The 27,100-nt window shown below is 45.2% G+C and overlaps 1 protein-coding gene across 1 annotated transcript in view; it reads right to left on the bottom strand.

Annotated features, from left to right (window-relative positions):
* Window positions 1-306: 306 nt before the first annotated feature.
* Window positions 307-27,100, bottom strand: part of LOC144175116 (MFS-type transporter SLC18B1-like) — a 51,292-nt gene continuing 24,498 nt past the window's right edge. Inside the window, exons 10-14 of the mRNA XM_077704196.1 lie at window positions 25,274-25,362; window positions 15,486-15,581; window positions 6,122-6,196; window positions 1,384-1,477; window positions 307-749 (exon numbers count right to left, since the gene is read on the bottom strand). Of these exons, the coding sequence (XP_077560322.1) occupies window positions 666-749; window positions 1,384-1,477; window positions 6,122-6,196; window positions 15,486-15,581; window positions 25,274-25,362 (438 nt within the window). The 3' untranslated portion in view covers window positions 307-665. The remainder of the gene's footprint in view (window positions 750-1,383; window positions 1,478-6,121; window positions 6,197-15,485; window positions 15,582-25,273; window positions 25,363-27,100) is intronic.

The raw sequence follows: 27,100 nt of genomic DNA, 5'->3' as shown, positions 1-27,100 counted from the left end.
ACTTGAGCGTAAATTTGTTGTCTTTCTTGTGCTAGCTTGGCAAAAGCATTCCAGTTACGGGCGAAATGTAGCGTGTCCTATTTATTTTGTAAGACTGGGTGGTTTTAGGAGCGGAAGGCTGTCAGGTTACTGACCCTTTTATCCAAGAGAAACGAAGTTAATATTTTTCAATTCCTCCAGAATTCTCGCTTGGTTACAGTGTTACATACTTCACTAGCTTGGCCTAGAGGGCTTTGGGAGCATTTTGTCGCCGCAGTTTGCACTGTTTTGACTATTTTTCCTGGAAAGAAAGGCAGCCAAATCAAAGCGTTCTTCGAAAGCGTTTATGAGTTGCTCAGGGGTGGTCAATGGTTGGGCGACAGGCAGAGTGGCATGTGAAGGTATGGATGGCATTGGCAATGAAACTGTATAAATGGTCGCCAGAGGGAGCAGTCAAGAATTTGAGCTTCCATGTAGTACTCTAACATGTTTGGTAGGCCGCATCTCTTTGGGTAAAACACGAACTGCGCTCTCCTAAAAAAATATTTGCGTATGTTTTGCAATGTGGTCCACTTCTTGGCTGACGCCCTTGGTCGTGCACCAAGTTTTCTCGTTACAAAAAACTCGAGTTTTCCCTGCTTACGCTTGGAGCTAATATAAATTAATTGTTCGCGTTTTTGAAGAATTTACGCAGTAACCGTTGTATCTTCTGCGTGTTTACTTTTTTCGCCGCACTTTGGCTTCACCCACTGGTAGAATGTCACTGGGGTCTGAAAAAAAACCGAGTTTTATTGCAGATTAGTCATCACGCTGTAGCAGAAGGCAACTCAATCATTTTGCGGCCGGGCGATATTAAGATGAAGAGAATAATCGACATACTGGTAGCTTGATTGTGTGCATCAATACCAAAAAGAGGCTCCATGGCCGGGAGTCGAACCAGAGATGGCATGCTCAGTAACAAAACTTTTTTTGTTTCATGTTGAGTGGACACAAGTTCGCAAAGAGAGACTGTCCACGGAGAACGCTTAAAATGGTCTACCATTGCACATGCCTTTTTCACAGACCTTGCCTTGTGTGTCCAAGCACCGATTTTTATTCGGGTAAAGTAATATTGGCCTTTTAATACAGTGGTGAAATTACTGCGGACACTTTTAGCAGTTGTTCACTGTTTTATTTTCAAAGGAACACCAAAACATTTGAAAATGGGCGAACCCGCCCGCCGTCGCACGCGCAGGTTAAGACCAGCCCGATTTCATCCTTTGAGGTCTTTAAGAGATGCAATAGTTTTCAGACTGCGTTAATGTGCGACACCTGTACCGGAAGACTGCTTCTAGATGTTGTAAAGCATTGACAGAAGCTCAAGTACACTCGAAGGGTGTAATTTGGTGACATAGTTATACTCACCCAAAACACGAGAATGCCGAACAGAAACATCGACCCAGATCTATATCCAAATTTTTCCACTACGTATCCAGCGATAGGAGGCATAATCGTTGCCCTGGGTTTGAGAAGAATAAAGGACAACAACAATGACGAGGTTCAACAATGACGATGGGTATTCAAGGGCGAACGCACGTACATGCGAAGGTTGATTATTCACTTCAAACCGGGCGTACAATACGTTCTAAGTTAGAGAGAGAGAGACAGAGAAAGACTTAAGATGGCCGCGTATCTGCTCCTTTCGTTGCAATGTAGACGAAAGACGATTCGTCGACATTTCGATAGACATTTGCCAAGTAAACGCCTCTCTTCGCTTTCCCGCTCACATCTAGAGCTGTTCCTCTCTTGTCACGCTTCTCCGAAGGTAAACACGCTGGAGGTTTTCTCAAGCCAATTTAAATTTAGCGCGTAGTTGCTCCGGACCCAGTGCCCCGATACCAGCGCTGCCGTACGGCGGAGACACGCGCGAATCGAGGCGACCTACTTAAACGCATATAGAACTACGCTGCCCTTCTCCATGTGCGTTCCAAGCCGAACCGAACGTAGAACCTATCTAGCGGAACCGTTCGTAACTGCTGCCGTTTCAGTTCTTAAAATGCCGCCAGAAGCTATTATGGGGCGGGCGACAGCATGCGATGGGGTGAGTCTTTTTCTGCAGTAAATGTAGGATTTCAAAAAATCAACCATCCATGGATTTTTTATAAAGGAACACTGCAGATATCACTTATGTATTGATTTTCTGCCTCGCCTTTATGCAATCTTTTATTCTTGTTCAACAATGTCTGACTAGCCGGGGGGCGGAATCGACTTACAGACAGATAGACAGACATACAGACTTACCAATAAGTTCGCGTTTAATCATGCCTAGAAAGACTATCGTCTTAAAAAAAAGCATACGCGTTGTTGGCGTGTTTTCTCCCTAAGGTTGGCCACGTTACAGCTAGCGATTTGGTGGCTGCACCCAAGAGCTGAAGCATTATGCTTCCAGAGCTCGTTGTGCGCTTTCAGAAAGGAAACAGGTAGGGAAGAATAAGATTTTTGATTTTTATACGGTACTTGATAAGTATAGGCTGACGTAACTAAGGAAAACGTGCAATGAGACTGCAGTCGCATTGCGCACAGACGAGACGAGGATGAAAGAACGAACTGAACAAGTTAGAAGAACTGTGAGCTGTGCTTGTTGGTAAATGTTCATGGTGGGAAAAGCGCTACGACTACGAGGAAGAGCAAGTACACGGGACAAAGCGCTACTTAGTAGCCCTTTGTCCCGTGTACTTGCTTGTCATCCTCGTCGTAGCGCTTTTCACACCATAAACAGGACAAGCCCTCATTGATATCCTCTGTTTCACACAAAGAAGAAAACGGTTTAAATTCACTCCCAGAGGCCCTGTTCGGGGAATATCCAATTTTTCACTTTGTTTCTATCTTTTGAACAAAACCGTGTGTGCTGGCCGTGTTCCCCTTGATAGCAAAAAAGAAACAATGCGTAGCTTATGTCCGGTAACTCGAAAGCATTAAAATACTGATAATTACTAACCGTCTTCCGCATTTACACATTCCTGTCAACACGAAACGTCGATCACCTTTTATAACCAATCATTGCGTCTAAAACAGGCTGGTTTTCGTCAGTGTTAGACCAAGGTTAGAAAGGTTAGACCAAGGTTAGGTGAAGAGTTAGACAGAGCTGGGGCTTAAAGGCGGACTGGGAAAGGGGCACGAATAGAGAAATGCAAGAACCTAGCGGTGAGCGCGTATCTCCATGGTATAACACATCGGAACAAAAATATTCAGGGCAAGTTCTATGATGGCGTTCTCTTCTAGACAAGCGCAGGTGAATGAACATTTGCGCTTGAACTGATAGAACGTGTAACTGTACGGGTTGATGCGGTTGTGGAGGGGTGTGGGAAGGTAAACACAACAGCCTATTCTTCAGTTGTAAGTTGTAAGTCCAAGGGCGTGCATTCTATTCCACAGTCATGTAGTAAAGCACAGGCGGGAGGGAAAGCACGCTAGCCTCTATATTAACAACGAAGCTGTTGAGCATGGTGTCCGCATACAAAAAAAAATACCGAGCGCTCGTGTACGCGTGTCTTGAGCGCACGGTCGTCAATCTAAGCATACACACTTAGGGAGATTGGCCAACATTAGCCACAACAAAACTCCAGAGTTCGCCATGTCCTTGCCACACTTGGTCGGAACAAGAAAGATACGTCGTAGCGTAGGCTCCTCCTTCGTTCATCCTCGTGTCGTCGTGAGCATGCGCTTTGTACCACCGAAGAGCCGCCACTTGAATGTCGAAGCTGCTGTAAGTGATCTCTGACTGCACATGGCCCAGCGGCGGGTAGTTCGCACGGCCGAAAAAAAAAGGTCACGCTTCGAGAGGCTCGTCGTGCAAAACATCCGCTAGATACTCTAAGTCGCGCTTGTATAGTGGCGTACGAAAACATCGACCAAAACGACGAGCTCACTCTGGCCCTTCACAACATGTGGTCATTGACGTCAACCACAACACCACAACGATACTAAAACTCAACTTCGTGTCCGTCAATGATCAACCTTCATCAGCTCCGCTATTCAAGTCTTGCGCATCAGTGCAAGCGTCCTTGAATTTTTCATCTTGCCTGAGTGACCAGCTATGCTAGCAGGCGTGCCTATAGTTCACACTTGTCCTGTCATTATTCTGAATGCAAATTTACCCCTTTATTCAGCTGCGCAAGTATCGTGTTTCTCCCCATTGACACGGGCCCTTCAGAACTTACAGAAGCTTGTTGAATTTGCCAACAAATGGGCGCTTTTATAGACACTTCACCAATAGCACCCCTTGATTGTCATTCACATGTGGTCTTTTCTGGACCCCATGTGAATACTGCCAGCACGACCTATTGAACGTACGTCTAGTAAGAGCGCGCAAATCTGCATGTTCCTTTTCTATTTGAATACAAATGCCCAGGTCAGTAAACAAAAAATTAAATACAAAAATACAAAGGAAGAACGCTTGTCCTGTGTGGCTATTGCCCTTCTTTCATGGTAAGTGAATTCCAATTATGTAATCAAATTATTCGTTCTGGCACCAATAACAATAACATTACATTACAGCATTCAGGTAAGGTGGCCTAAGACAACTCAATACGTGTCTTCTCACTGATACATGGGCGCAACAAGTCGCCCAAGAGCTGCAAGTTTTGACTTCCCGGGTTATCCCACTAGTAAATTTCAGTAGGATAACAGGCGACCTAAAAGGATCTAAGAACTTAGTTTCGGACGCCCATAAGGGCCTATTGGCTGTCCTTTTCCGCGTGATAAACTGTTTAAGCTTAAAGGAGCCATGAAGATGAAACACAGGTTTGATTCTTTCAAAATATTGCCTTCTTTAGAATCATAGTGACACCACTTTTAAGCTAAACTTGGCTTAAATAGGCTATATAACTAGGAAAAAAGATCATGGCCATGCGACTCACTAGCTCATTTCCCGCAGCAGAACCTATGATGCCATATCAGCCAGCTCTGCGATTGCGGAGGCCGGCAGAAGCAAACGCCAATTAGGCAGAGCTTATAAGCTTGCCGGAGGAGCTATTTGCGCTTAAATTTAGGGCACATTCTTTTTAATGCAGTAAGAATTGTGGGACAAACCGTTGAAGTTACGAAATCGCACGTAAGCGTAGAAGTACGGATGCGTACTGCTGTTTTTACTGCGCGCACTATGCTTGGTTTAGCTGCACAGTACTGCGGGGTTTTGTGGTTGCCTTAGACGACACTGGCCGAGTGACGCAAGCGACGGCATCTTGCGTGACCATATTTGTCGAGTGAGCCCTATGTTTCAAGAAAGGAGTATTTTCTCCCTGAACAAAAACAAGCCAGGTTTAAGTACAGTCAAAAACAAACCAAAGGCAGAAAACGGCTTGCCACGGTATGGTGGCGCCTTCTAGGTTGACGAACGAAAAAAGGGGCTCCGCAATCGGCTGCGGAGCGGTCGGCTCCTGCGATGTTATTGCAGACCAGGAAAACGCACGATTTAGCGGGAACATCAACATTTTAACTTAAGTTTAATTATCTCTCAGTGAAAAAAAGCATCGTTTGCATTCGGAGAAGCGCTGGAGGCACTTTCGAAATCTTTCGAACAAAACAAATTTGGATTCCTTTCATGGTTCCTTCATGTCTTCATGGTTCCTTTAAGTTCTATCCTTGCCTGGCGTCGCTAAAAACCGGGGGAACAAAGTCGAGAGGAGGAAAATGCCATGCCAAGAATTGTGAGAGAAGTGGAGAGGAGGCAAGGAGAGGACGAGAAGGTGTGGGGAGCGCGCGTCGCGGAGCAGACATTTCGGTGGGGAGGCGTGCTTCGGGTATTGGCTCCACATGGTGATGACGTAAGATCTGACGTGCAGGTGTTTTCTTAGTTCAGAGAGACAGCGAAGACTGTTTCCTCAGTCTTCACGTCTCAGTTGTGAAGGTGGCCGAATTTTTCACTGCTAGTAATTTTATCATTATTATAAAATGAAATTAAAAATAATAGTAACCATATTATTACCAGCATTTACGGCTGTTATATCGTCATCATAATCATAACTGCAAAAAAATCTCCCGCTCCTAGCGCCTCCCTAGTGTGCACCCACAAATATACCCTAGTGTAGACCCCTGCAGGTTATCCACGGGAAGTCCTTAGTTATGACGAGAAAACACACGTGATTCAGTAGTATGTACTCACCCGAGAACAACTACAGTGCATACTACAGTTGAAATGAAGGATGTTGTCCTTAGATCGTCGGAATATCCTTTTGCCCTGAAAAAAAATGCGCAATTTTTAGCCACAGGCGTCATGCACATATTCTTAACGTACTGCCATAAAACGGCTGCACACTTCTGAAGCATTCAAGTTGTTTGAAAAGGATGGCAGCGATTACATAACCAGCACTGCTAAATGGGAGGTCTATTTCTGCAATGGCAGTTATGTTTTCTGTAGGTTTCAAAAGATGCACCCAATGCGCATCTTTCAAATGTGCACCCCTTGCCGTTTGTTAGTTTAGAACTAACCCATGGCACGCATTTTCTAATAGGGCTTGTAACGCGGTAATTACAACAAGGCAAAAGTACTAGCGAAGACGTTACTGTACAAAATAAGCTCAGTGTGATCTTAAAATAAGTACATGGGATAATGCCATCAGCACGTTTTCCTGATTGCTCTTTTATAGATCTAGCTGCCCACACACAAAAAAATATTATTGGACGTTATTCGTATCTCGTAAGCCGGTATGTGTTTGAAAATTTAGTTCATGAACTAGGTTAACATGAAAAAGAACGTGGTTTGGCTACAATAACCGATGTGGGGCCGATTTCCTCAAGAACGTATAGAGTATAGTCGACTGTGACTACATTGATTAATCTGGCGGTACCTCTTAAATCTAGTGAATACGATTGGGAAGAAAAATACCGTCGGCCAAATACTTCGCCTTATTCACTGATGATACCTCTGTTTTTCTCCAAACAATTAAGCTCGAACAAACGCGGGTTGACCGTAGCAGAAGTAAACGAAATTGAGACTGGTATAATTGGGCAGGTTTCAACTGTCATTGACTAATATCCTTTGTGTCTTCGCTTTGCCAAATTCTACAAGTTCTGACGCTACGTCAATGCACATGGGTGTTTTTTTGCTTGCCAGGAGATCAGCACATCACAGCATTTCTCTCTACGTGCCTGTTCATCGTAATGGGCTAATAAATTAGGGCAAATTTACGAAGATTCACTGTGCGAATAGTGCTTAATTTTCTGGCATTTTTCTGCTCCTCCGCCGCGCGTTATCTTAAAAGCCAGTTTTACATTTACATTTTTCTTTCTGTGCTATGTAGCCACGTAATAATCGTGCATGTAGTCTTATATGTAAAATTATTATATTAGCACGAGGTCGCGGGTTCGATTCCCGGCCGCGGCGGTCGCTTTTCTGATGGAGGCGAAAAGCAAAAACGCCCGTGTGTACGAGATTTCGGCGCACGTGAAAGATCCCCAGGTGGTCAAAATTAATCCGGAGCCCTCCCCTACGGCGGGCCTCATCGCCTGCGTAGCGTCGGAGCGTTAAACCCTGCAATCAATCAAAATTAATATATCAAGCTTACAATTCTAATGACGTTATTCGTATAAATGCACAGGCTAGCGTTGCGCAATTAAGTTGCCTAATTACACCTATGTAAATTTCTAAGCAGGAGGGAAGGCAAAGTTGTTAGTTTTTGATTCGGTCGAGAATGTCAATGATCCTTCACAAATACTTATATCATGTTCCTAATTTGTTTGTAAAGAATTCTCTCTTCCCCCTTTTTCAAAGTTACGTAGAGTTTGTGGAGGCTTTTTTAAAGGGGCCACGCAGACAAAATATGTTTAGTTCATTTGAAAGATTGCTTCGTTAGGAGAATATTGACATCAGTTTTAACGTAAACTTCGATCAATTAAGCTATATCATTAGGAAAAAAGGAAATCACTATGCGACTTTTTCTAACAGGGGCTACGCATATAAAATACAAATTCAGTTTATTTGAAAGATTACTCCGTTAGAATCATATTCACGGCACTTTTAACGTTAACTTCGCTCAAATAAGCTACCGAATTAGGGAAAAAGAAAATCACTATGCCACTCACTAGCTCATTTCCCGCACTAGAACCTGTGACGTAGTATGCACAGTAATGCGATTGGCTGAGGCCGGGAAAAGCGAATGCAAGTTGGCAAGGTGAAAAAGCTTGCAGAACGACCTATTTTTGCAGAACGACCTATACTGCGCTTTGAGGTTGTCTGACAGGACAGTGGACGAATGACGTAGCCGACATTGTTTGACGTGACCCTGTTTGTCGAGCATACCCTACGTTTCACAAAACGATTACTACCCAGCGTAACAAAAACAAGCTAGCGGCAAATACGGTCAGGAACAGAGCGAGGGCGGAGAGCGGTCCTGCGCAGTATGGTGGCACCATCTACGAAGATTGCGGGAAAGAAGACTTCCGGAGTACATTGCAGACGAAACGGCGTACTAACGTTCACTTGAAGACCTGTGTTTTTTTGCGTCATCGCAGACGTAAAGAGACACAGGATTTGGAGGGACAATGAAAATTTTAACTTACATTGATTAATTCCTGAGTGAATAAAGAATCGTTTGCTGCGAGACAAGAGCTGAGGCCCGGGGGCATGATAAAAACCAAATCTTTCGAATAAAACAAACGTGTTTGTTGCTAGAGTGGCCCCTTTAAAAATCATGGTGAGTTAATTATTTATTTCACAACACTGCAGGCCAATGTGCTTGTCTAAGCAGGATGGGTACATCAAAACATAACTGTAAAAAACAAAAGACAATGATACAAAAGAAACAAAAGTAAAGAAAGAAGGTGACCCTCCAGGTCACCAAGAAGCCTATTAGAATGAAAGATATCACTGGGCAATCAATTCCAGTCCTCCACAGTTTAAAATTTTAACATTACCACACAAACACTTGTGAAGAAAGGAAAGACGACTGAACTTTCTCCGATCTTCTAAAGTAGAAATGTCGTTTAATTGCATTAGGGTGGTCGGGGAATGAAGCATGCGATACTTGCCAAAAATAAACCTAACTGCTTTCTGTTTATACATTCCAGATTCATAATATCTTTCTTGGTATGCGGATCCCTAATAATGGAAGAATACTCAAGCTTTGAACGAACACAGGCATTATAGGCTAGAATTTTAGTGTGCGAGGGTGCAGTTCCTACTTTTCTTTTTAGAAACCATAGCTTACGTAATGCGGATTTGGTAATGTCATATATGTGGGTTGACCCAGTTAGCTTCCTTGTGAGAATGACCCCCAAATACTTATATTTGTCTACAATATTTTTGTTACTGCCTCTTAGAGTATAGTGGAACTGACTAGGACTTAGTTTCCTGTGGATACGCAGTGGCACAGTATTTTTAGTATTTAACTGCATGTCCCCATTATGACACCAGTTATCGATATCGATAAGTGCTTCTTGTAAAGCCACACAATCACACGCAGAGAAAATTTTTTTAAAAATGACACAAGCATCAGCGAACAAACGCACACACACATTTTCAGGAATGACAGAATCTAAATCATTAGCATAAATTAAAAACAAAAATGGCCCCAACACATTTTCCTGTGGGACTCCAGAAGACACACGAAGAACAGTCGATGAAAAATTGTTAATCACTACGTCGATCAATGACGTCTATCTTGAAGATAAGCCTGAATCCACTGAACAATTTTGTAGGTAATCCTAAACACTGTAATTTACATAAAAGCTTCCCGTGTGGCACTTTATCAAAGGCTTTAGAAAGATCTAAAAACAGTACAGTAGTGTGCCCAGAAACATCAAGCAGACGTGAAAATTTATGGACAGTTGTAACTAACTGGGTAACAATAGATAACCCCTTTCTGAAGCCATGCTAATGCTTTGATAGCACATTGTGTTCACTCAAAAACTCACAGGCGTAATTAGCAATAACGTGCTCAAGAAGTTTGCAACAAGTGCTTGTAATAGAAATGGGGTGGTATTTATCAAACGACAAAGGGGCACTTTTTTGAATTGGTTGAAAACCTGCTATAATACAATCAGCCGGTATTTCCCCCGTAGCAAGTGAAAGATTAAAAAGACCAGTTATAAGAATTCCGATACGTACTTAGCGTAGCGGTTAAAAAAGCATTAGGAATGCCGTCAAGCCCCGGAGATTTTTCGGGATGAAGTTTTAAAAGCATGTGCCATACGCCTTCTTGCGTCACTAATAGGTCATTGTCTGAGTCAACGCATGAATTCTCAAGATCATAAGCATTGGTTTGAGAAAAAAAGCTCTGGAAGAATGCATTAAAATGTTCAGAAATAGTACGAACGCCCAATATTATTACACCATTAACCTTCATTTCGATAATCCCGGCCTTAGACTCACTTATATACCGCCAATATTTTTTAGGGCTAATCTGAAGAAATTATGTCACCGTAACACTATTAAAATGGTTTCTTGCTTGTTCCAAGCTTGTTTGTAGCTTGTATTTCAGATCGTTAAGCTGGAGTATAATTAGTACATGCTTCTTGCGAAGCCTTTGATGTTTACGCTTCATGTGGATTATTTCCCGGCCAATCCAAGAGTTTGCACGGTGCTTGTGAGTTTTTCAACACGGTACAAAATTCTCAACACAATCACATTTGATTCTAACAAACAACTGACAAAAGGTGTCAACATTGTGTAACAAGGATCTGCTATGGGTTTCAAGGTAGTCAATTATAGCTACATCATTCGCCTTAGTAAATTTTTATAAGTGTTGCAGGTTGAGTATTTTTAGCTCGATCTAAAGCCCTATTCCAAGTAAAAAAATCAGTATATGATCAGGAATGCCCGGTTTCATTACAACATAGCCATCTGAAAAGACTTCACTTAAAATAGTAAATCCAAAATCGACCCTCCTCGAGTACAGACATCCACCGCTTGCTTGAGGTTGAGAAAAAACATGATGTCAAGAATTGAGTCTCCAGAAGGAGAGCAGCCATAGCTTAAATCGTCCCAAACAATCGATGGCAAATAAAATCACCTGTTAACAATACGTTTTTCCCGCATAAACCTAAAAGTCGTTCATATAATTCGTTCAAAAACATATAATCTGCATCAGGTGTACGGTAAAGAGCACAAAGAAAAAAGGTAACACGGTCAAGCGATATTTTCAAAAAAGGCTTTAATGATCAGCAATTTGATCTGTGAGACCGGCGTCAATGGTATACTTTACAATAATCGCCACGCCACCACTACGAGAGCATTTATCTCACCTAAAATCTTGATATCCAAGCAGAACAATATTCCGTTATCACTCATCAGATCATGTAGCCAGGTCTCAGTAATGACGCATATATGCGGGTCATTTAAAAGAAGATTTTCAAGCTTATCGACGTTTTTAGCTAGGCTCCTAACAATAAAAGATATCAAGCGAAGCTGGAACGTTGGGAATTGCTATGTCTTAGCAGGGTGCTTTTTAACCTTTGACAACCATTGTAGAGAATTTGAAGAGTCGTTCCAAATGTAAAGGTTGGTACCAATACGAAGCCTGTCTTCAACAACAAATACTTCTTGACTGTAGGGTTTAACGCGGCGACGCAGTGCAGACGATGAGGCGCGCAGTAGTGGAGGGCTCCGGATTAATTTTGACCACCTGGGGATCTTTATCGTGCGCCGAAATCTCGTACACACGGGCGTTTTTGCTTTTCGCCTCCGTCAGAAAAGCGGCCGCCGCGGCCGGGAATCAAACCCGCGACCTCGTGCTCAGTAGCGTAACGCCTTAGCCACTGAGCCACCGCGGCGGGTACAAATACTTCTTTATCGGCATCTTTTTCTGCCTTTGCTGACCGCCAAAGAAATTTACGTTCCCGACTCGTTTCCGCGCAGTAGTCTTTTTCAATATTAATCTAAGAGCCTTTAAGTTTTGAAACGTTTTTCCAGATAGCCTGTTTTTCCCTGTAGTCTTAGAAATATAGAATTATTGGCCTGTTTTCTTTATTGCGTCCAAGCTTGGGAATACCAGCGACAGAGGAGCAATTCACACCTAACTTATTCCCAAGCATTTCATCAATAACCTTACGTTGGAGATCCGATTCTGTTTCATTCTGAGATTCAGCAATACCAAAAATTACCAAATTAAATCTGAGGCCAATGAACTTCTTGTTCTGGGTTTGAACGGCCTCTTAAACAGTTGAAACGGGAGTGGTTAGTTTTCCAACGGTTTCGTTAACGTTAGCTTCAAGGGCATATTAGCGCAGACCAAAAACTCTAGATAGTTTATTCAGTACCTCCAAGACGAGTTTTTAAGTCAGCTATCTCTGCCTTGAACTCCTTCTGTCCATCCAGGATTGCCTGAAACATTTTTTCAGCAGTAGGACGAGGATTTGTTTCCTCGTCCCCATAAGAATAATTTTGCAAGAACAGTAGCACTCATACGCAATAAGAGAGCAGGCGCGTGGCCACGGCAAAATAACAAGAAATCTGTTCTCACTACGTATGGAACATTCATATCTAACCTGTACGATGAAGAAACGAAAGGCCGTGAGCCACATTTCCCCAGTGCTTTCGCTGCGCCCACTGTCAGTGCTGACGAACGGTCCAGATTTTATAGCGTTGGTTGCGACTTGACGTAATGCATCGGGATCGGGAATGCAGCGGCGCCTCTTCGATGATGGTGACGTCGAAGCCATTTTGCTGTCGTGAGTTGTTTTGAAAAATAGCTTGGCGGCGGGAATCGATAAGGCCTCAGCTGAAGAATTTAGCAACGCCTGTAGGATGAAGAAACGAAAGGTCGTGAGCCACATTTTCCCAATGCTTTCACCGCGCCAACTTCGATGCTGAGGAACGGTCTAGTTCTTATAGCGTGGGTTGCGACTTGACGTAATCCTTGAGGACCGGGAATGCAGCGGTGCCTCTTCGATCACGGTGACGTCGAAACCATTTTGCTGTCGTGAGTTGTCTTGACAGAACGACTCGGCGGTTGGAATCGATGATAAGGCCCCAGCTGTATAATTCAGCAACGCCTGCATTATGAATAAACGAAAGGTAGTAAGCCACATGTTCCCAGTGCTTTCGCCGCGCCCACTGTCCATGATAAAGAACGGTCCAGTTCTTATAGCGTTAGTTGCGACTGACGTAACGCATCAGGAGCGGGAATGCAGCGGTGCCTCTTCGACGACGGTGACGTCGAAGCCATTTTGCTGTCGTGAGTTCTTTTGATAAAACGACTCGGCGGTGGGAATCGATGAGAAGGCCCCAGCTGTAGAATTCAGAAACGCCTGTACGATGAAGAAACGAAAGGTCATGAGCCACATATTCCCAATGCTTTCGCCGCAACCAATTTCGATGTTGAGGAATGGTCCAGTTCTAATAGCGTTGGTTGTGACTCACGTTACGCATCCGGACCGGGAATCAGCAACGGTTCTTCGATGACACGGCTCGGTGGTGGTAATCGATGATTAGGCCCCAGCTGTAGAATTCAGCAACGCTTGTACGATGAAGAAACGAAAGATCATGAGCGACATGTTCCCAGTGCTTTCGCCGCACCCACTTTCGATGCTGAGGAATGGTCCAGTTCAAAAAGCGTTGGTTGCGACTGACGTTACGCATCCGGACCGGGAATCAGCAACGCCTCTTCGATGACACGGCTCGGCGGTGGGAATCGATGATAAGGCCCCAGCTGTAGAATTCAGCAACGCTTGTACGATGAAGACACGAAAGGTCATGAGCCACATATTCCCAGTGCTTTCGCCGCACCCACTTTTGATGCTGAGGAATGGTCCAGTTCTAATAGCGTTCGTTGGGACTGACGTTACGCATCCGGACCGGGAATCAGCAACGTCTCTTCGATGACACGGCTCGGCGGTGGGAATCGATGATAAGGCCCCAGCTGTAGAATTCAGCAATGCCTGTACGATGAAGAAACGAAAGATCATGAGCCACATGTTCTTCCCAGTGCTTTCGCTGCACCCACGGTCGATGCTGAGGAACGCTCCAGTTCTTATAGTATTGGTTGCGACTTGACGTAACCCATCTGGACCGGGAACGCACCGGCATCTCTTCGATGGCGGTAACGTCGAAGCCATTTTGCTGTCGTGAGTTGTTTAGATAAAACGGCTCTGTGGTGGGAATCGATGACAAGGACCCAGCTTAGAATTCAGCAACGCCTGTACGGTGAAGAAACGAAAGGTCGTGAGCCACATTTTCCCAATGCTTTCACCGCGCCAACTGTCGATGCTGAGGAACGGTCTAGTTCTTATCGCGTGGGTTGCAACTTGACGTAATCCTTGAGTACCGGGAATGCAGCGGTGCCTCTTCGATGACGGTGACGTCGAAACCATTTTGCTGTCGTGAGTTGTTTGACAGAACGACTCGGTGGTTGGAATCGATGATAAGGCCCCAGCTGTATAATTCAGCAACGCCTGTATTATGAAGAAACGAAAGGTAGTGAGCCACATGTTCCCAGTGCTTTCGCTGCGTCCACTGTCGATGCTGAGGAACGGCGCAGTTCTTATTGCGTTGGTGGCGACTTGACGTAACGCATCCGGAACGGAATGCAGCAGCGCCTTTTCGATAATGGTGACGTCGAAGCCATTTCGCTCTCGTGAGTTGCCTTTATACAACGGCTCGGCGGTGGGAGTCGATGATAAGTCCCCAGCTGTAGAATTTCAGCGACGCCTGTACGATGAAGAAACGAAAGGCCAGGAGCCACATGTCCCCAGTGCTTTTGCCGCGCCCACTGTCGATGCTGAGGTACAGTGTAGTTCTTATAGCGTTGGTTACGACTAACGTGACGCATTCGGGCCGAGAATGCAGCTGCGTCCCTTCGATGACGGTGACGTCGAAGCCATTTCGCTGTCGTGACTTATCTTGGTAAAACGGCTCGGCGGTGGGAAACGATGATAAGGCCCTAGGTGCATAATCCAGCGACACCTGTACGGTGAAGAAAGCAAAGTCCGTGAACCACATGTTCCCAGTGCATTCGCCGCGCCAAATTCCATTCCCACTTCCAAATTTCCACGAAAATTGGCCAGAGTTCTTACAGATAGCTTGGTGGGCGAATTTCTGTAGGGTTTTGATGCATTTCTATGGAGTTTGTGTGTAGGTTTTACCTACTTAAAAAGACATTTATGCAGTTTATAGTGTCATTGGATCAAAAAGACGATATTTTAGGCAGCGTGGCGTAATATGAAATTCCAGAAACGATAATAGAAACATTCATTCTGATAGGGATAGCCAGGCTGCAAAGACCTGCCAGTCAATGCTACACAAAATGTACACATATTAAACTGGCGTAGCTCAACGCATGGCCTAAACTGACAAAAGTTTATTCAACGTTCAAAGGTATACTCGTTTTTCTTTGCACTTTTCCGCCTATACCACTCAGTTGCAATAGGTTAAACTGCGTTGTTTTATGTAACCTTGTTATTCGTGCTTAAGTTTATGCCACATCGAATATAATATCAAGAACACCAACACTGAATAATGCCTAAAGCGTACTTGTTTGTGGAATTTTTGTTTGTGCTGTTTGTCTGACTAAATATTATATAGGCTTACTTACACTGCGTGCTTCAGAGCGTGGCAGTAACCGCATATGAATTGTCCCGCCATGCCGACTCCTGTGAACACTTGTGACAGGTACACCATCCACAGAGTCCTAAAGGTAGTGACACAAAAAAAGTAGTAAACAATTCTCAAAAAGGTATTATTGTTGCGAAACATGATTTCCGGCCTTCCTTACCGTCTTTCATTATTTTATAATTTATTTCTGCGCTTTAACAGAAAGATACTAGTTTCTTTGGGAAGCTGAAATGAACCTAGCCCTCAACAACACTCTGCATGCGCTGCTGCTGATGGACAATATAGTGAGTAACAATGACACTCAAGCAGCAAAAAAGTTCTTTTCTTTGTCCTAAGGTCTTATGCGCTTACATCGGCCCAATCATTGTTGCTGGCCAATGACGCGCCGCGGAATACTAGAGAAGTTGAGAACTTTTTGGTAGCGTGCTTGTGCTGCAGGAGTATGCCATGTACAAAAAAGACTAAGACCTTTATACTGACCACGTTACGTGGACCAATATAGAGGCTGGCGCGCAAAGCTTCAACTTATTTTAACACGAAAGTGTTTTATGCCTGGGTACACAAACCTCACCGACTTCATGTCCGTCACGGAAATGACATCACCAGAAAAAGTTCTAGTGGTGCGGCGGCGCTAGTTTTCGAGCCCACGATCACCCTGGCCGCAAAGGGAGGTGGCAAACACTCTGCCAACTGAGCCATGTAGTTTTTTTCTTTATTGCAGGTATTCGACATAACCAAGTCATTCGACAGACCACATACAGACACACACTAAAAGCAGCCAGTCGTGACTCCGACTTGGCTTTGTCATTGGTTCATTACTTAAAAGCAATCAGTTTCAAAAAAATCCAATCACTCGGGAAATGGCTGTCGTGTTTTTTGTCCCCAAACAAATTGTGTAACGCTCTCCCACAGTAATCCGCGTCGCCGTGGAGCCAGGTGCTATGGAGGTCGAAAAGCATCACTAAGCCGTAGGGGACCCCTTCCTCATTGACTGTGCGTAGATACCGGATACAGTGTGATTTAAGTGGAAAGTCTTTGTGTAGTGTTGTTTGCATCACATCCCAAAAGTTCACCAACTTCCAACAGTGTATGAAAAGGTGTTCTATGTTCTCTGGTTGTTTCCAAATTGTGCACTCTGTACACCGTAGTGACTGTAATCCCTTTTCTTCTAACCATGTTTTCACCGTAAGTGTCCCTGAATGAAGTTTAAAGACAAAAGACTTGACCCGCGACGGCACCGGCATCTTTTTCACTCTCTTGAGTACATCTTGCCCTGGCCCTCCACTGTACAGTGCTCTGTAGCACGGAACAGAGAGCAGATTTCCACACACATCCTTGTACATTTTTTCCGCGACACTGTACGCAAGTTTTGCATAAAAAAACGGGTTGATAAAAACCTTACTGATATCACAACCTCTTTACAATAACCCAAAATCCACCCCTAAATTTGCACACATGATACAACAAATTCCGGCAACGCTTCAGACAGCCGCACTTTGCAAACAGTCGGCAAAAATGGATTGCTCGTATCTCGCAGAAAGAACCTGCTCACCAACTTGCGGACAAACAGATCGACCAATCCAAGACCGCCCTCCTGGACCCGCTGAAACAGGCTATCCCTGCAACGCCTTTCCCAAGTGTAAGACGAGATAAACACTTCGAATGCTCGGTGCATTCTTTGCACATTCACACGTGAGCTAAGTAATACTTGCATAACACACCACAGCTCGGCAACAAAAAATAAGTTACATACCGTCGCTTTCGCAAACATTGACAGAAAGGCCCCTTTCCAATTTTCCTCTTTTCCCGTATGTCCTGCGTTTGGACGCGCCAGTACAGTTCGCTGTCCCTATAGCTGATTGATTGATTGCGGGTTTAACGCGCCGACGCAACGCGGACGATGGTGCGTGCCGTATTGGAGGGCTCCGGATTAATTTTGACCACCTGGCGTTCTTTAACGTGTGCCGAAGTCTCGTACACACGGGCGTTTTGGTTTTCGCCTCCATCATAAAAACGGCCGCTGCGGCCGGGAATCGAACCCGCGACCTTGAGCTGAGCAGCGCAACGCCTTAGCCACGGAGCCACCGCGGCGGGTGCCTGTAGCATTCAAGTGGCGTATACAAAGTACTTAACGGGGCTGGTTTCCCAAGTCATGTTGGCGAAATAGTCTGGTGTCGATGGCCAGTCCTCCTACCAGAAACCCAAGCACTTCTGCCAGTTTACCCCACTTCCCGTAATTACCCCAAAACTTTTGACGCTGTCTAGGGTTGTTTGAACACCCTCCTTCGTAATGCAAAATACAGCAATGTCATCAGCATATGGGAGACGTTTCACTTCCGCCTGACACAGCCGAAAACCACGAATGTGTTCCTTTTCGTCTTTAAACCCAACGTTTCAATATACAGACAAAATAAAAGTGGGCTTAGAGGGAAGCCCTGGCGTACCGACCATTCCACGCTAATGGAGGCCCCCAGAGCGTTGTTAACAATTATTCTCCTGGTGCACTTCCGTTAATCCTGAGCCACACCCTCTTTCATGACTATCCCTACATTCACATAGTCTAAAATAAGTAACAAGAATTCATGGGAGACACAGTCAAGGGCTTTCTCCAGGTCGAGCTGGAGAACAGCTACGCGAGCTCGGGCAGCGTCGCAGCATTCTATAGTGCATTCCACCAGCTAGGTGCAGCACAGTGGAGAGGCAACTTTGTTGTGAAGAGCCCATCCCCTTAAGGCGCCTAACTCACTGCGAAGGAAGCGACAAAAGGTGTCGGATCCTTGCGGTTCCACTTGCCGACAGGGGAGAAGGGAATGTCCTTTCAGAACCCCCTTCACGGCGAGTTAGGCGCCCTCAGTGGGCGCATTGTTGACAATTATGTAGCCTCCATAGTGCTGCACCTAGCTTGTGGTATGAACTATACGACACACCTTCCCTTACGCGTGTTGGAAAAAATCGTGCGCCCCTTTATGCCACACGTCTGATGGGTTCCTAGAAGTTGAGTGATGACTGTTTCTAATCGCGGGGAAAGCACCTCCATAAAGATCATATAAATTACATTTGTCAAAGAGATTGGGCGATATGCTGTTACGTGTTTCAGCTTATCTGCGTTGTCTGTTCTAGGTATTAGTATCCTGTGTGCCTGTGCGTAAAATAGCGGCAATTCCTTACGTTCCAGAGCCTTATAAAAGGTACTGCCAAGAGTGGTGGAAGCTCAGCAATAAACGCCCCCTAAAAAGCCGCGCTTAACCCATCAAGTCCTGGCGACTTTCTGATTTTAGATTGTCGATGGCACTTTCAACTTCTGCGGGTGTTATGGGCTGCTCTAACTTTTCTTTACTGTCTTAATCGATTCTCGGCATCGTGCCCAAGAGCTCTGTTTTAAAGGCCTCCAAATCAACCCTGCTAAATGCAAATAATCCTTTGTAGTAGACGAAAAACGCCCGCGCGATTTCATGCTTATCGTCCGTAACTTTTCACTCAAACCCTACCTGTCTTAGCTCGTTGCGTCGCGCGTTCGCCCGCTCTAAACCAATCGCACGCTTATTAGGCGTCTCTCCGGACGCAAACTGGTCCACTTTCGCACGCACGAGAGCTCCCCGATAGCGTTCGTCATCCAGCACAAGTTTCTGCTTAATTTTTGTAATATCTTCTTTGAACACCCCATGCGCTTTGCACTCTTCGCGGGTTAGTTTCTCTAGGTTAAATCTTAGCGTTTTTTCAATTCTTTTTTGTTCGTATTCAATGACAGTGGACCTCTCTATGGCCCTCAGTTTCACGTCCTGTTTACACTCCTTACACTGTTCGCAGATTTTACCCCCCCTCTATTTTCCGTATTTTACAATTCATGGTTCCACAAAGTCTCCGTCTAGAAGCAACTTTTTCGTTTAACTTCCATAGCTCCCACCTAAAGGGACACTGAAGTGAATTTGTCAAGCTCCCGTTTTTGCTTGCACTGCGTAGACTGGCTCAAATTAGCACACTTTTCATCGTTTATCCGGTTGACAAATCGGTAATTATTTTACAAAGCGCGAAAGAAGAAAAACTACCATGCGCGGTTAGCGGCGGCCGCACCAACTAAGGTTGTGACGTTGGGAGGAGGGGCGCCATGATTGGACGATGCCCAAGGTTAGCAATCACACAAGTTTCGGTTTCGGTTTCGGTTCTGTAAACCATAACCATTGGCGTTGTTGGATGGGCATTCTCAATATCTCAGTAATCATCGTACCGCGCTTCTGCCATGTTGTCGGCTGTTAAATGCACAAGATAAGACTCCCAGGACGGCTTGTAGTCGTAGCATTCACTAGCCGAGACCTACGCAGTGCATGAACGCCCTCCGCGTACCCGCAGACGCCCAAATGTCACGCGCTTTTCCCCCATATTTGGAGCTTGTCTCCCTCATGCCTGTATCGTAAAGAGCGCGTTCGCACCAGGCCAAGGGTCTGTTCATTCTGGCCTGTGCCCACTGCCTGCAAGCAGTCGGTGCTTATGGCAACAGCACGCCAACGAGAACTCGCTAGCGCGCCAGTGCCAGCCTGCGCGTGTTTTGTGAACTAGTTCGTGTAGACATGAACGTTGCGGCCCAAAAAAGGTGAACGCAATATAGAAAACATCGGCGGAAAACATAAAAGTTAACTTACAAAAAAAAAGCACGTACCCGCGGGGTTTCGAACTCGTGACTTGCAAAACATTTGCGGTGAACTACATAACGCCTCAGCCCACTCGGCCACGAAGCCGGATCCGCAGGCCTTCCTAACATAGGGTATATATTGCACAACTGGTTTACACTTTAATTTAGTTTTGGCATTTCAAGCAGCTTAGGTGACTATTTGTTGTACTGCGATCGTGCAGTAAGCGTCGCCCGAGTTTCCACAGTAGCTCACGTCTAGCAATTACATTTCGTAGACGGAAAAGCGTTCGCAGATGCGTAGTCGTGCTGCTGACCGCTGTGCTTGTTCGCCCAGCGCAAAAAAGTGCTTCCCGCGCCCTAGTTTTACGGTGTACGGTAAAAATATCAGTTGATTTTATTTCCTTAGTACCTATATTGACTTCGCTGACTCTTCTCCCGCCTTCAAGAGGCCTTATATTTTCCTACTGGCGTACCAGTCAGCGAAGCGTCGCATGTGCGCTTGTGCAGCGCTTGTGTGAAGCGACCTTGACTTGGAGCTAGATACAGTGTACAAACAAACCAAGTAAAGAAAGGAACATTCTTCCATTCACAAACGTGTCCTGGCTTCATTTCAACTAAGCGACCAAGCAATTTTTTTTAACCTCCTTGATTGCGACGACCCGCCGGCGGCCGGCGGACGAAACGCTCGGCCGACTGATTGTGTCGGCCGGGGAGCCGTGCAGTAGCGCAGCCGTGGCGCAGCGAATTGCCAGCTCATCCCCTCCTGACGTCACACGAAAACTCCACAGAAAATGGGCGAGCGTAAAAAGAGGAGGACAGCATTTTCGAATTAGTTTTTCTACTAAATAAAATCGCGTAAACGCGCCTAGAGTGGTCGAAACATGGCCTGGGGACTCCGGACTACAATTTGCGCTAGTAATCCCGCAATGTTTACATATCACTTCAGTGTCCCTTTAAAGGGGTTGGTCCGTTTTTTAAAACCTAGATTGCATACAACCAAGCAGTGGTCAGAAAAGGATATGGGTTTTACGGTGTACCCTTCGCATTTCGAGATAACTCGATTGTTACATACAGCCTATCCAGTCTGGCGTGGCTAATTCCCTGAAAATCCATAAATTTCACATCACATTCGCCTTCTAAGCATTCCCCCAAGTCTACTAAGCCAAAATTATCTGTTATGTCAGACGACAGTGCAGTACTCTCATCTCCAAAAGGCGTGGTGCTAGCCTTGTCGCACGATGACAAGATGCAGTCAGTGCAGCTTCCCGGGCGTGACTACATGGATTAGTGGCCTTATCTTACGACGGAAAAGCCATTAGGAGACAGCCATGTAGTCATGACTGGGAAGCTGTACCAACACGCCTTAAGTCCGTCCCTCTATCTTGCCCATTGGGACGGTGCTGGCGTCTAGAAATGAAGCGAATTTCTGCGTCATGGCGCTAATGATCACCGATAGTTGGCGCTTTGATAAGTGAGCGTGTAGCTGCGGAAGCTGTTGTGTTTACCCGTCCACCGCCTATAAATGTGGAACGCCGCTCAGCTTCTGGAACGCCGCCGTCGCGTTCCACAAGCTGAGCTTGTCACAACGCAAGCGTCTGGCGTACACTCCACGAAGCAGGACCAATGTCGTCGCACCTTTGCCTAACCGACCGGGCAGCAGGACGTCTCTCTCCAATCGCGCACACACCAGACTGCTGCCGACCTGCAAATCATGCTTCTTTGGCTGTAGCATCTGTGAATTCACCAAACAATTCGCTGACAACCCGCTTGGTTTCATTCGCTCGGTTTGCGAGCACCTGGGGTTTCAATCGGATTTACGCAATGCTCAGGCACGTGTAATTCAGTGTCTAATGTCGATGCGCCTAACGGTGCCATACCGACGAAATATAAATAGCGATGTGCAAGTTCATATCGAAGCAAAATAAACATTCAAATGCTCCTGTGAAGGCACATTTCAATTTCGTGTTTTACCGATTCCTATAAAAGAAGGGTCGGCCACATTTTTTGGTATCTCTGTCCCCCTTCCCGTCGACTGTTTCAGTGTTCATTGCCATAATTAATTAAAGAAGACTACAATTTATTCATTTGCCCTTACTGGTTGGAACAAAAAATAACGTATGCCGGCGTCGCTGGCAATACAAGCACCACCTTGCTAGTGGGAATACACTTCGGACTCAGAATACTTTTTTAAGTGTGAGGGAGTGTGTGAGACATACAAATTCGGGAAAAAGGAATTGGGACTTATTGTTAGTTAAGACGTGATTCCTCTTGCGCTGCTGAGCACGCGGTTGCGGGTTGGATACCCGGCCGCGGCGGCCGCTCTTCTGATGGAGGCGAAAAGCAAAAACGCCCATGTGTACGAGATTTCGGCGCATGGTGAAGATCCCCAAGTGGTCAAAATTAATCCGGAGCCCTCCACTACAGCGGGCCTCATCGCCTGCGTTGCATAGGCGCGTTAAACCCTACAATCAATCAAGACCTTATTCCTCACGATCTGGTATAGGGATATAGTAGTATGATGATTATTAACTTCCTGTGGTACGATCATGTCCCTTTGGATAGCAAGAGAGGGTGGTGGATCTGGGGACTTCGAATTTTTTGTTTTTAGCGGCGTTGACGAGCGCTCAAGATGCCTGATGAGGTTGCATTAGCAGCTTTTCCGTCAAGAAAATCAAACTGCAGGTTCCTAACAAAACAGGGTTACTTTTATGAGCGCGTACTATTAAATACACCTCCACTTCAACTTTGCGTCGTCACTAGGCATGCTAGTTCTCTTTACTGGAAATTTGCATCAACGCGAGTACTGTTCGTATGCATGTAAATTAAGTTTACTACCTCAATTTTGTGTTGAAAGCGTCCTTGCGTCTGTGCAAGCCTACCTGCTGTGCGGGTCCAGGCGAAGGGGTCTCAGTTCGCTCCACCTTTGTTTAATTGCGATATATTCTGTCATTCCAAAGTTCAACTCATCGCCACATTGACGCCTGCGAGAGGGCTTGCACAAAAAATCTGACAAATCCTTGTGCAGATTCTGACAAATTTAGGACTGAGCGGAGGAGCCTGTAAAAATCTGCGGAACTCGGACGCATGCTCGCCAAGAGTGTGAGATATAAAAGCAATCCTTGCGTTAGCATTATTTACGCGACAAACAAAAAAGTAGATATAAGTTTCAAAGGTAGCAATTTATTTTAGGTTATATCGGAGGTTGATGCGTAATCTCTCCGGCGTACAAGATGGATGCAAAATAATCGGAACGTAAATGATCCTCCATACAATCAATGCTTGCTATAGGACGTTCGCACTGAAACCGTTTTCCCCATTTCAGGTAGACAGACGCCAAGTGCTGCTGAGGGACTTCGGTGTTTATTACTAAATCAGTCTAATATGCTTTGTTAAAGGTGCCTACTTTTCGACGTGTCAAATAGAGACATCAACAAAAGTACGTGTCATCGCCAAATAAAATATTCTGTTGGAATAAACAGATAAATTTACATTCGAAAACTGTTCACTTGCATTTCGAAGGTGAAGCCCGATTAACGCAAGCCAAAGAAGAAAACATGAAGGAACCTAGCACTAACGCGTAAGACTTGAAGCTAGCGAAGCTTTACGCTACCTTAAAGACAATCACCACAGTTCATGAGCACGATTGCAGCCGATTTGCTTCTTCTATGCTGTTTACTTCATCATTGTTGGTATAAGTATGAGCTTCCTGCATTTTTCCGGAAGTGACAATCATAGGACATCAACTTGAAAAGGCGTACGCACTTTCCTGCGTTTCTCATTCAGAGCACGTGTTTGCACTCTAACGATAAACACTGGACCTTTTTTTTGCCTATCACGGACATCTCCCAAGTGCGTATGCTTGGCTTGCACGCGTGCGCCGATGATGCGGGGTGGTTACCCTGAGGCCCGCATACTGGAGCTCTCGGAATTTTCTTGGCTTTTTAAACTTCCGGGTGGTCACTGCAATCTTGGCCAATCTTCCTACGTGAATATACTTCGCTTGACAAACATGCGCAGGGGACTCTTGGCGGTCGTCGCGAGACACGCACACACGAGCGCTATGCATTTTTCTGTTTTGTTAACTACCGTGCAGTAGTTTCGAGGCACATACATACGAGCGTTATGCAGTTTTTTGGCTTTGATAACTGTAGGGGGGTCGTCGCGAGGCACGCACGCATGAGCGCCATGCATTTTTTGGTTTTGTTAACTGCCGGGTGGTCGTCGCGAGGCTCGCACACACGACCGCTATGCGTTTTTTGGTTTTGTTAACTTCCGCCCAGTTGTCACGAGACATGCACACACGAGCGCTATGCATTTTTTTGTTTTGTTAACTGCGGGGCGGTTGTAGTGAGGCACGCACACCCGAGCGGTGTGCATTGTTTTGGTTTTTTTAACTGCCCGGCGGTCATCGCGAGGCACGCACACACGAGCGCTACGAATTTTTTAGTTTTGCAACTGCCGGGCGGTTGCCGTGAGACACGCACACACTAGCGCTGTGACTTTTTTCGTTTTGTGAAGTGCCACCAATCGTCGCGAGGCATGCACACACGACCGCTATGTATTTTTTAGTTTTAATTAACTACCGGGCGGTCGTCTCGAGGCACGCACACACGAGCGCTATGGATGTTTTGGCTTGTTAACAGCCACCAGACGTCGCGAGGCACGCACACACGATGGCTATGCATTTTACTGTGTTTTGTTAACTGCCGGACGGTGGTCGCCAGGCACGCACACACGAGCACTATGCATTTGTTGTGTTTTGTTAACTGCCGGGCGGTCGTCGCGAGACACGCACACATGAGCGCTATGCATTTTTTTGGTTTTGTTAACGGCCGGGCGGTCGTCGCGAGGTACGCACTCATAAGTGCAATGCATTTTTTTGTTTATAACTGCCGGGCGGTCGCCGCGAACCCGCGCTCACATGTGCGCACTCGGCAATTTATTGGTATTTGTAACTGCGGTCACGAAAAATTACGATTTGCAAAAGAGCTTCGCTCTTAAAAATGCACAGGCCGAACGAACGCCTCGGACAGGCGCTCGTCCTGTGCGTTTTACTATTTCGGTCTTCTGTTCTGTCGAGCTGCTTTATCAATATGTCACCATAAAAACTAGCCCAGTAGTCGTTACTTCTGTTGACTTACGTTTCACTTGGAATAAAAGGAGCCGGCCCAAGTATGAGGTAGGCAAATACTGCAATGCATTGGCAAACGAAAGCGCAGAACGCATCCATCTGAAATCAGAATAGGGGAATGTAGTTTTGAATCTAGTACCCACATATCGGCTCTCGTATACATGCAATTGATATGCATGTCCGGGAATGTGGTTGTGTTCGCTTCTGCGTGGAGCAAAAGTTCGTTTAATTTCAACACATTTGGTACTTTTAAACTCTAGGTGCACTCCAACGTGCTGGAGTGTCACTCTAGACTACCTTGACGCACTCCGTTTTATTCCATTCAAGAAGCGAAGACAGAAGTGAGCGGAGCGATGGAAGCTGCGCAGAATTAAGCGGCACTGTTGAATGGATATGTTTTGTTCCTCTGCTGTACACGTGTTTAACGGCAATAGCAGCACAGGTTGAACTTTATCATCAAATATTACAGATTGAGTGTGACCTGTGGCTTATGACGTTCTAATTAGTTAATGGTTATATTGAGAAACAAATTTTGAGTAGAACTCCGGGTTTCTAAGGCCATCTGGGTTTCTTTACTCGTGTTACGAGTGGGATTGACAATACGTCGTAATAGTCGCCGTTAGTGAAAGAATAGCTAAAATACATACATACGCGCATATACCGGGTGATCAAAGTTACGTCGACAGATTTTCTTAATTACGCGCTTCTATTTACGTAGAGACCACCCCTACAGTGAGGTTATGCGCCCAGGGGGACACAGAATGAGGTGGTTTTTATTGATGTCGGTGGCTTAGTTAACTAAAATTTAATAGGGAACTTTTCAGTGGCTGTAGTTACCCGGCATGTTTGTATTGAAAAGTTGGGCGCAATCGTGTTTCCACGCTGTTTCATTTGACAGAATTGTTCTATCGCAGCCGTACTCCGAGATATCGAACTGCGAAGTTTAATTGCCGTTGGCATGATTACGCATGCAAGACAGTGAAAACCGACTCAAAGCTCCTCCCATTTGTGACGCGCCTGCTGTGTACGCTGTTTAATTTGACAACGGGGTGGAGGCAAAGGAATACGTGATAACGGGCAACTGCTATCGAAGCGCAACAAAAGGGAAGAGCTGACAATAAGGGGCGGAATAAAAATCATAACACGTTTACTTCGGAAACACAACTTTACATTGACGTTTCGGAAGGGGACCATCCCCTTTATCAAGAGTAAAGGACGAAACGTCGATTTAAAGTTATGTGTATTATTCCACCCCTTCTTACTATTTAACCTTATATATATATATATATATATATATATATATATATTTTCGCACCACACGTACAGCTCCCACTGGTCGAATTGCATATTTCTTAATCTCATCTGTGCATGCCTGTGAGGTAAGAACGAGCAATAACTTTCCCTGACAAAGAATGATTACCATTGAGCAACAATAGACGGAGATGAATTCTAGGCCTAATTGCTTTGTGAAGGTGATATTCTGCATTGCTATACCACCGAGAAAGGTATGCGAAATTATTCATTTAGTCTGGTTTGGTTGGAAAGCTCAGCCTATTTATTATATTATGAGAAGTGGCAACAAGTATGCAAAAAAAATGGGAAGAAACAACTTATTTCCACGGCCCGACCAATTTCTATTTGTTAGTTGAAACAGAACAGTAGCCACAAGCCAGATACAGATTGGTATCGGAAAAAAACTGCAAAAAATGCCGGCTTGCTTTTTAAACTACCTTCGCGGTAAGGCATTAGAAAACGATGGGCCCTCTCGTGCTTTGTGTTTGTTACTTTGACACATCCACAGTACACAATGCTTCAACCATATTGCTTCACTGTCCTT

Source organism: Haemaphysalis longicornis, unplaced genomic scaffold (assembly GCF_048455015.1).
Source record: "Haemaphysalis longicornis isolate Haplotype H1 unplaced genomic scaffold, Haemaphysalis longicornis Haplotype H1 scaffold_3, whole genome shotgun sequence".
Classification (NCBI taxonomy): domain Eukaryota; kingdom Metazoa; phylum Arthropoda; class Arachnida; order Ixodida; family Ixodidae; genus Haemaphysalis; species Haemaphysalis longicornis.
Note: the sequence above shows the minus strand (reverse complement) of the source record. Positions and strands in the feature narration are given on the sequence as shown.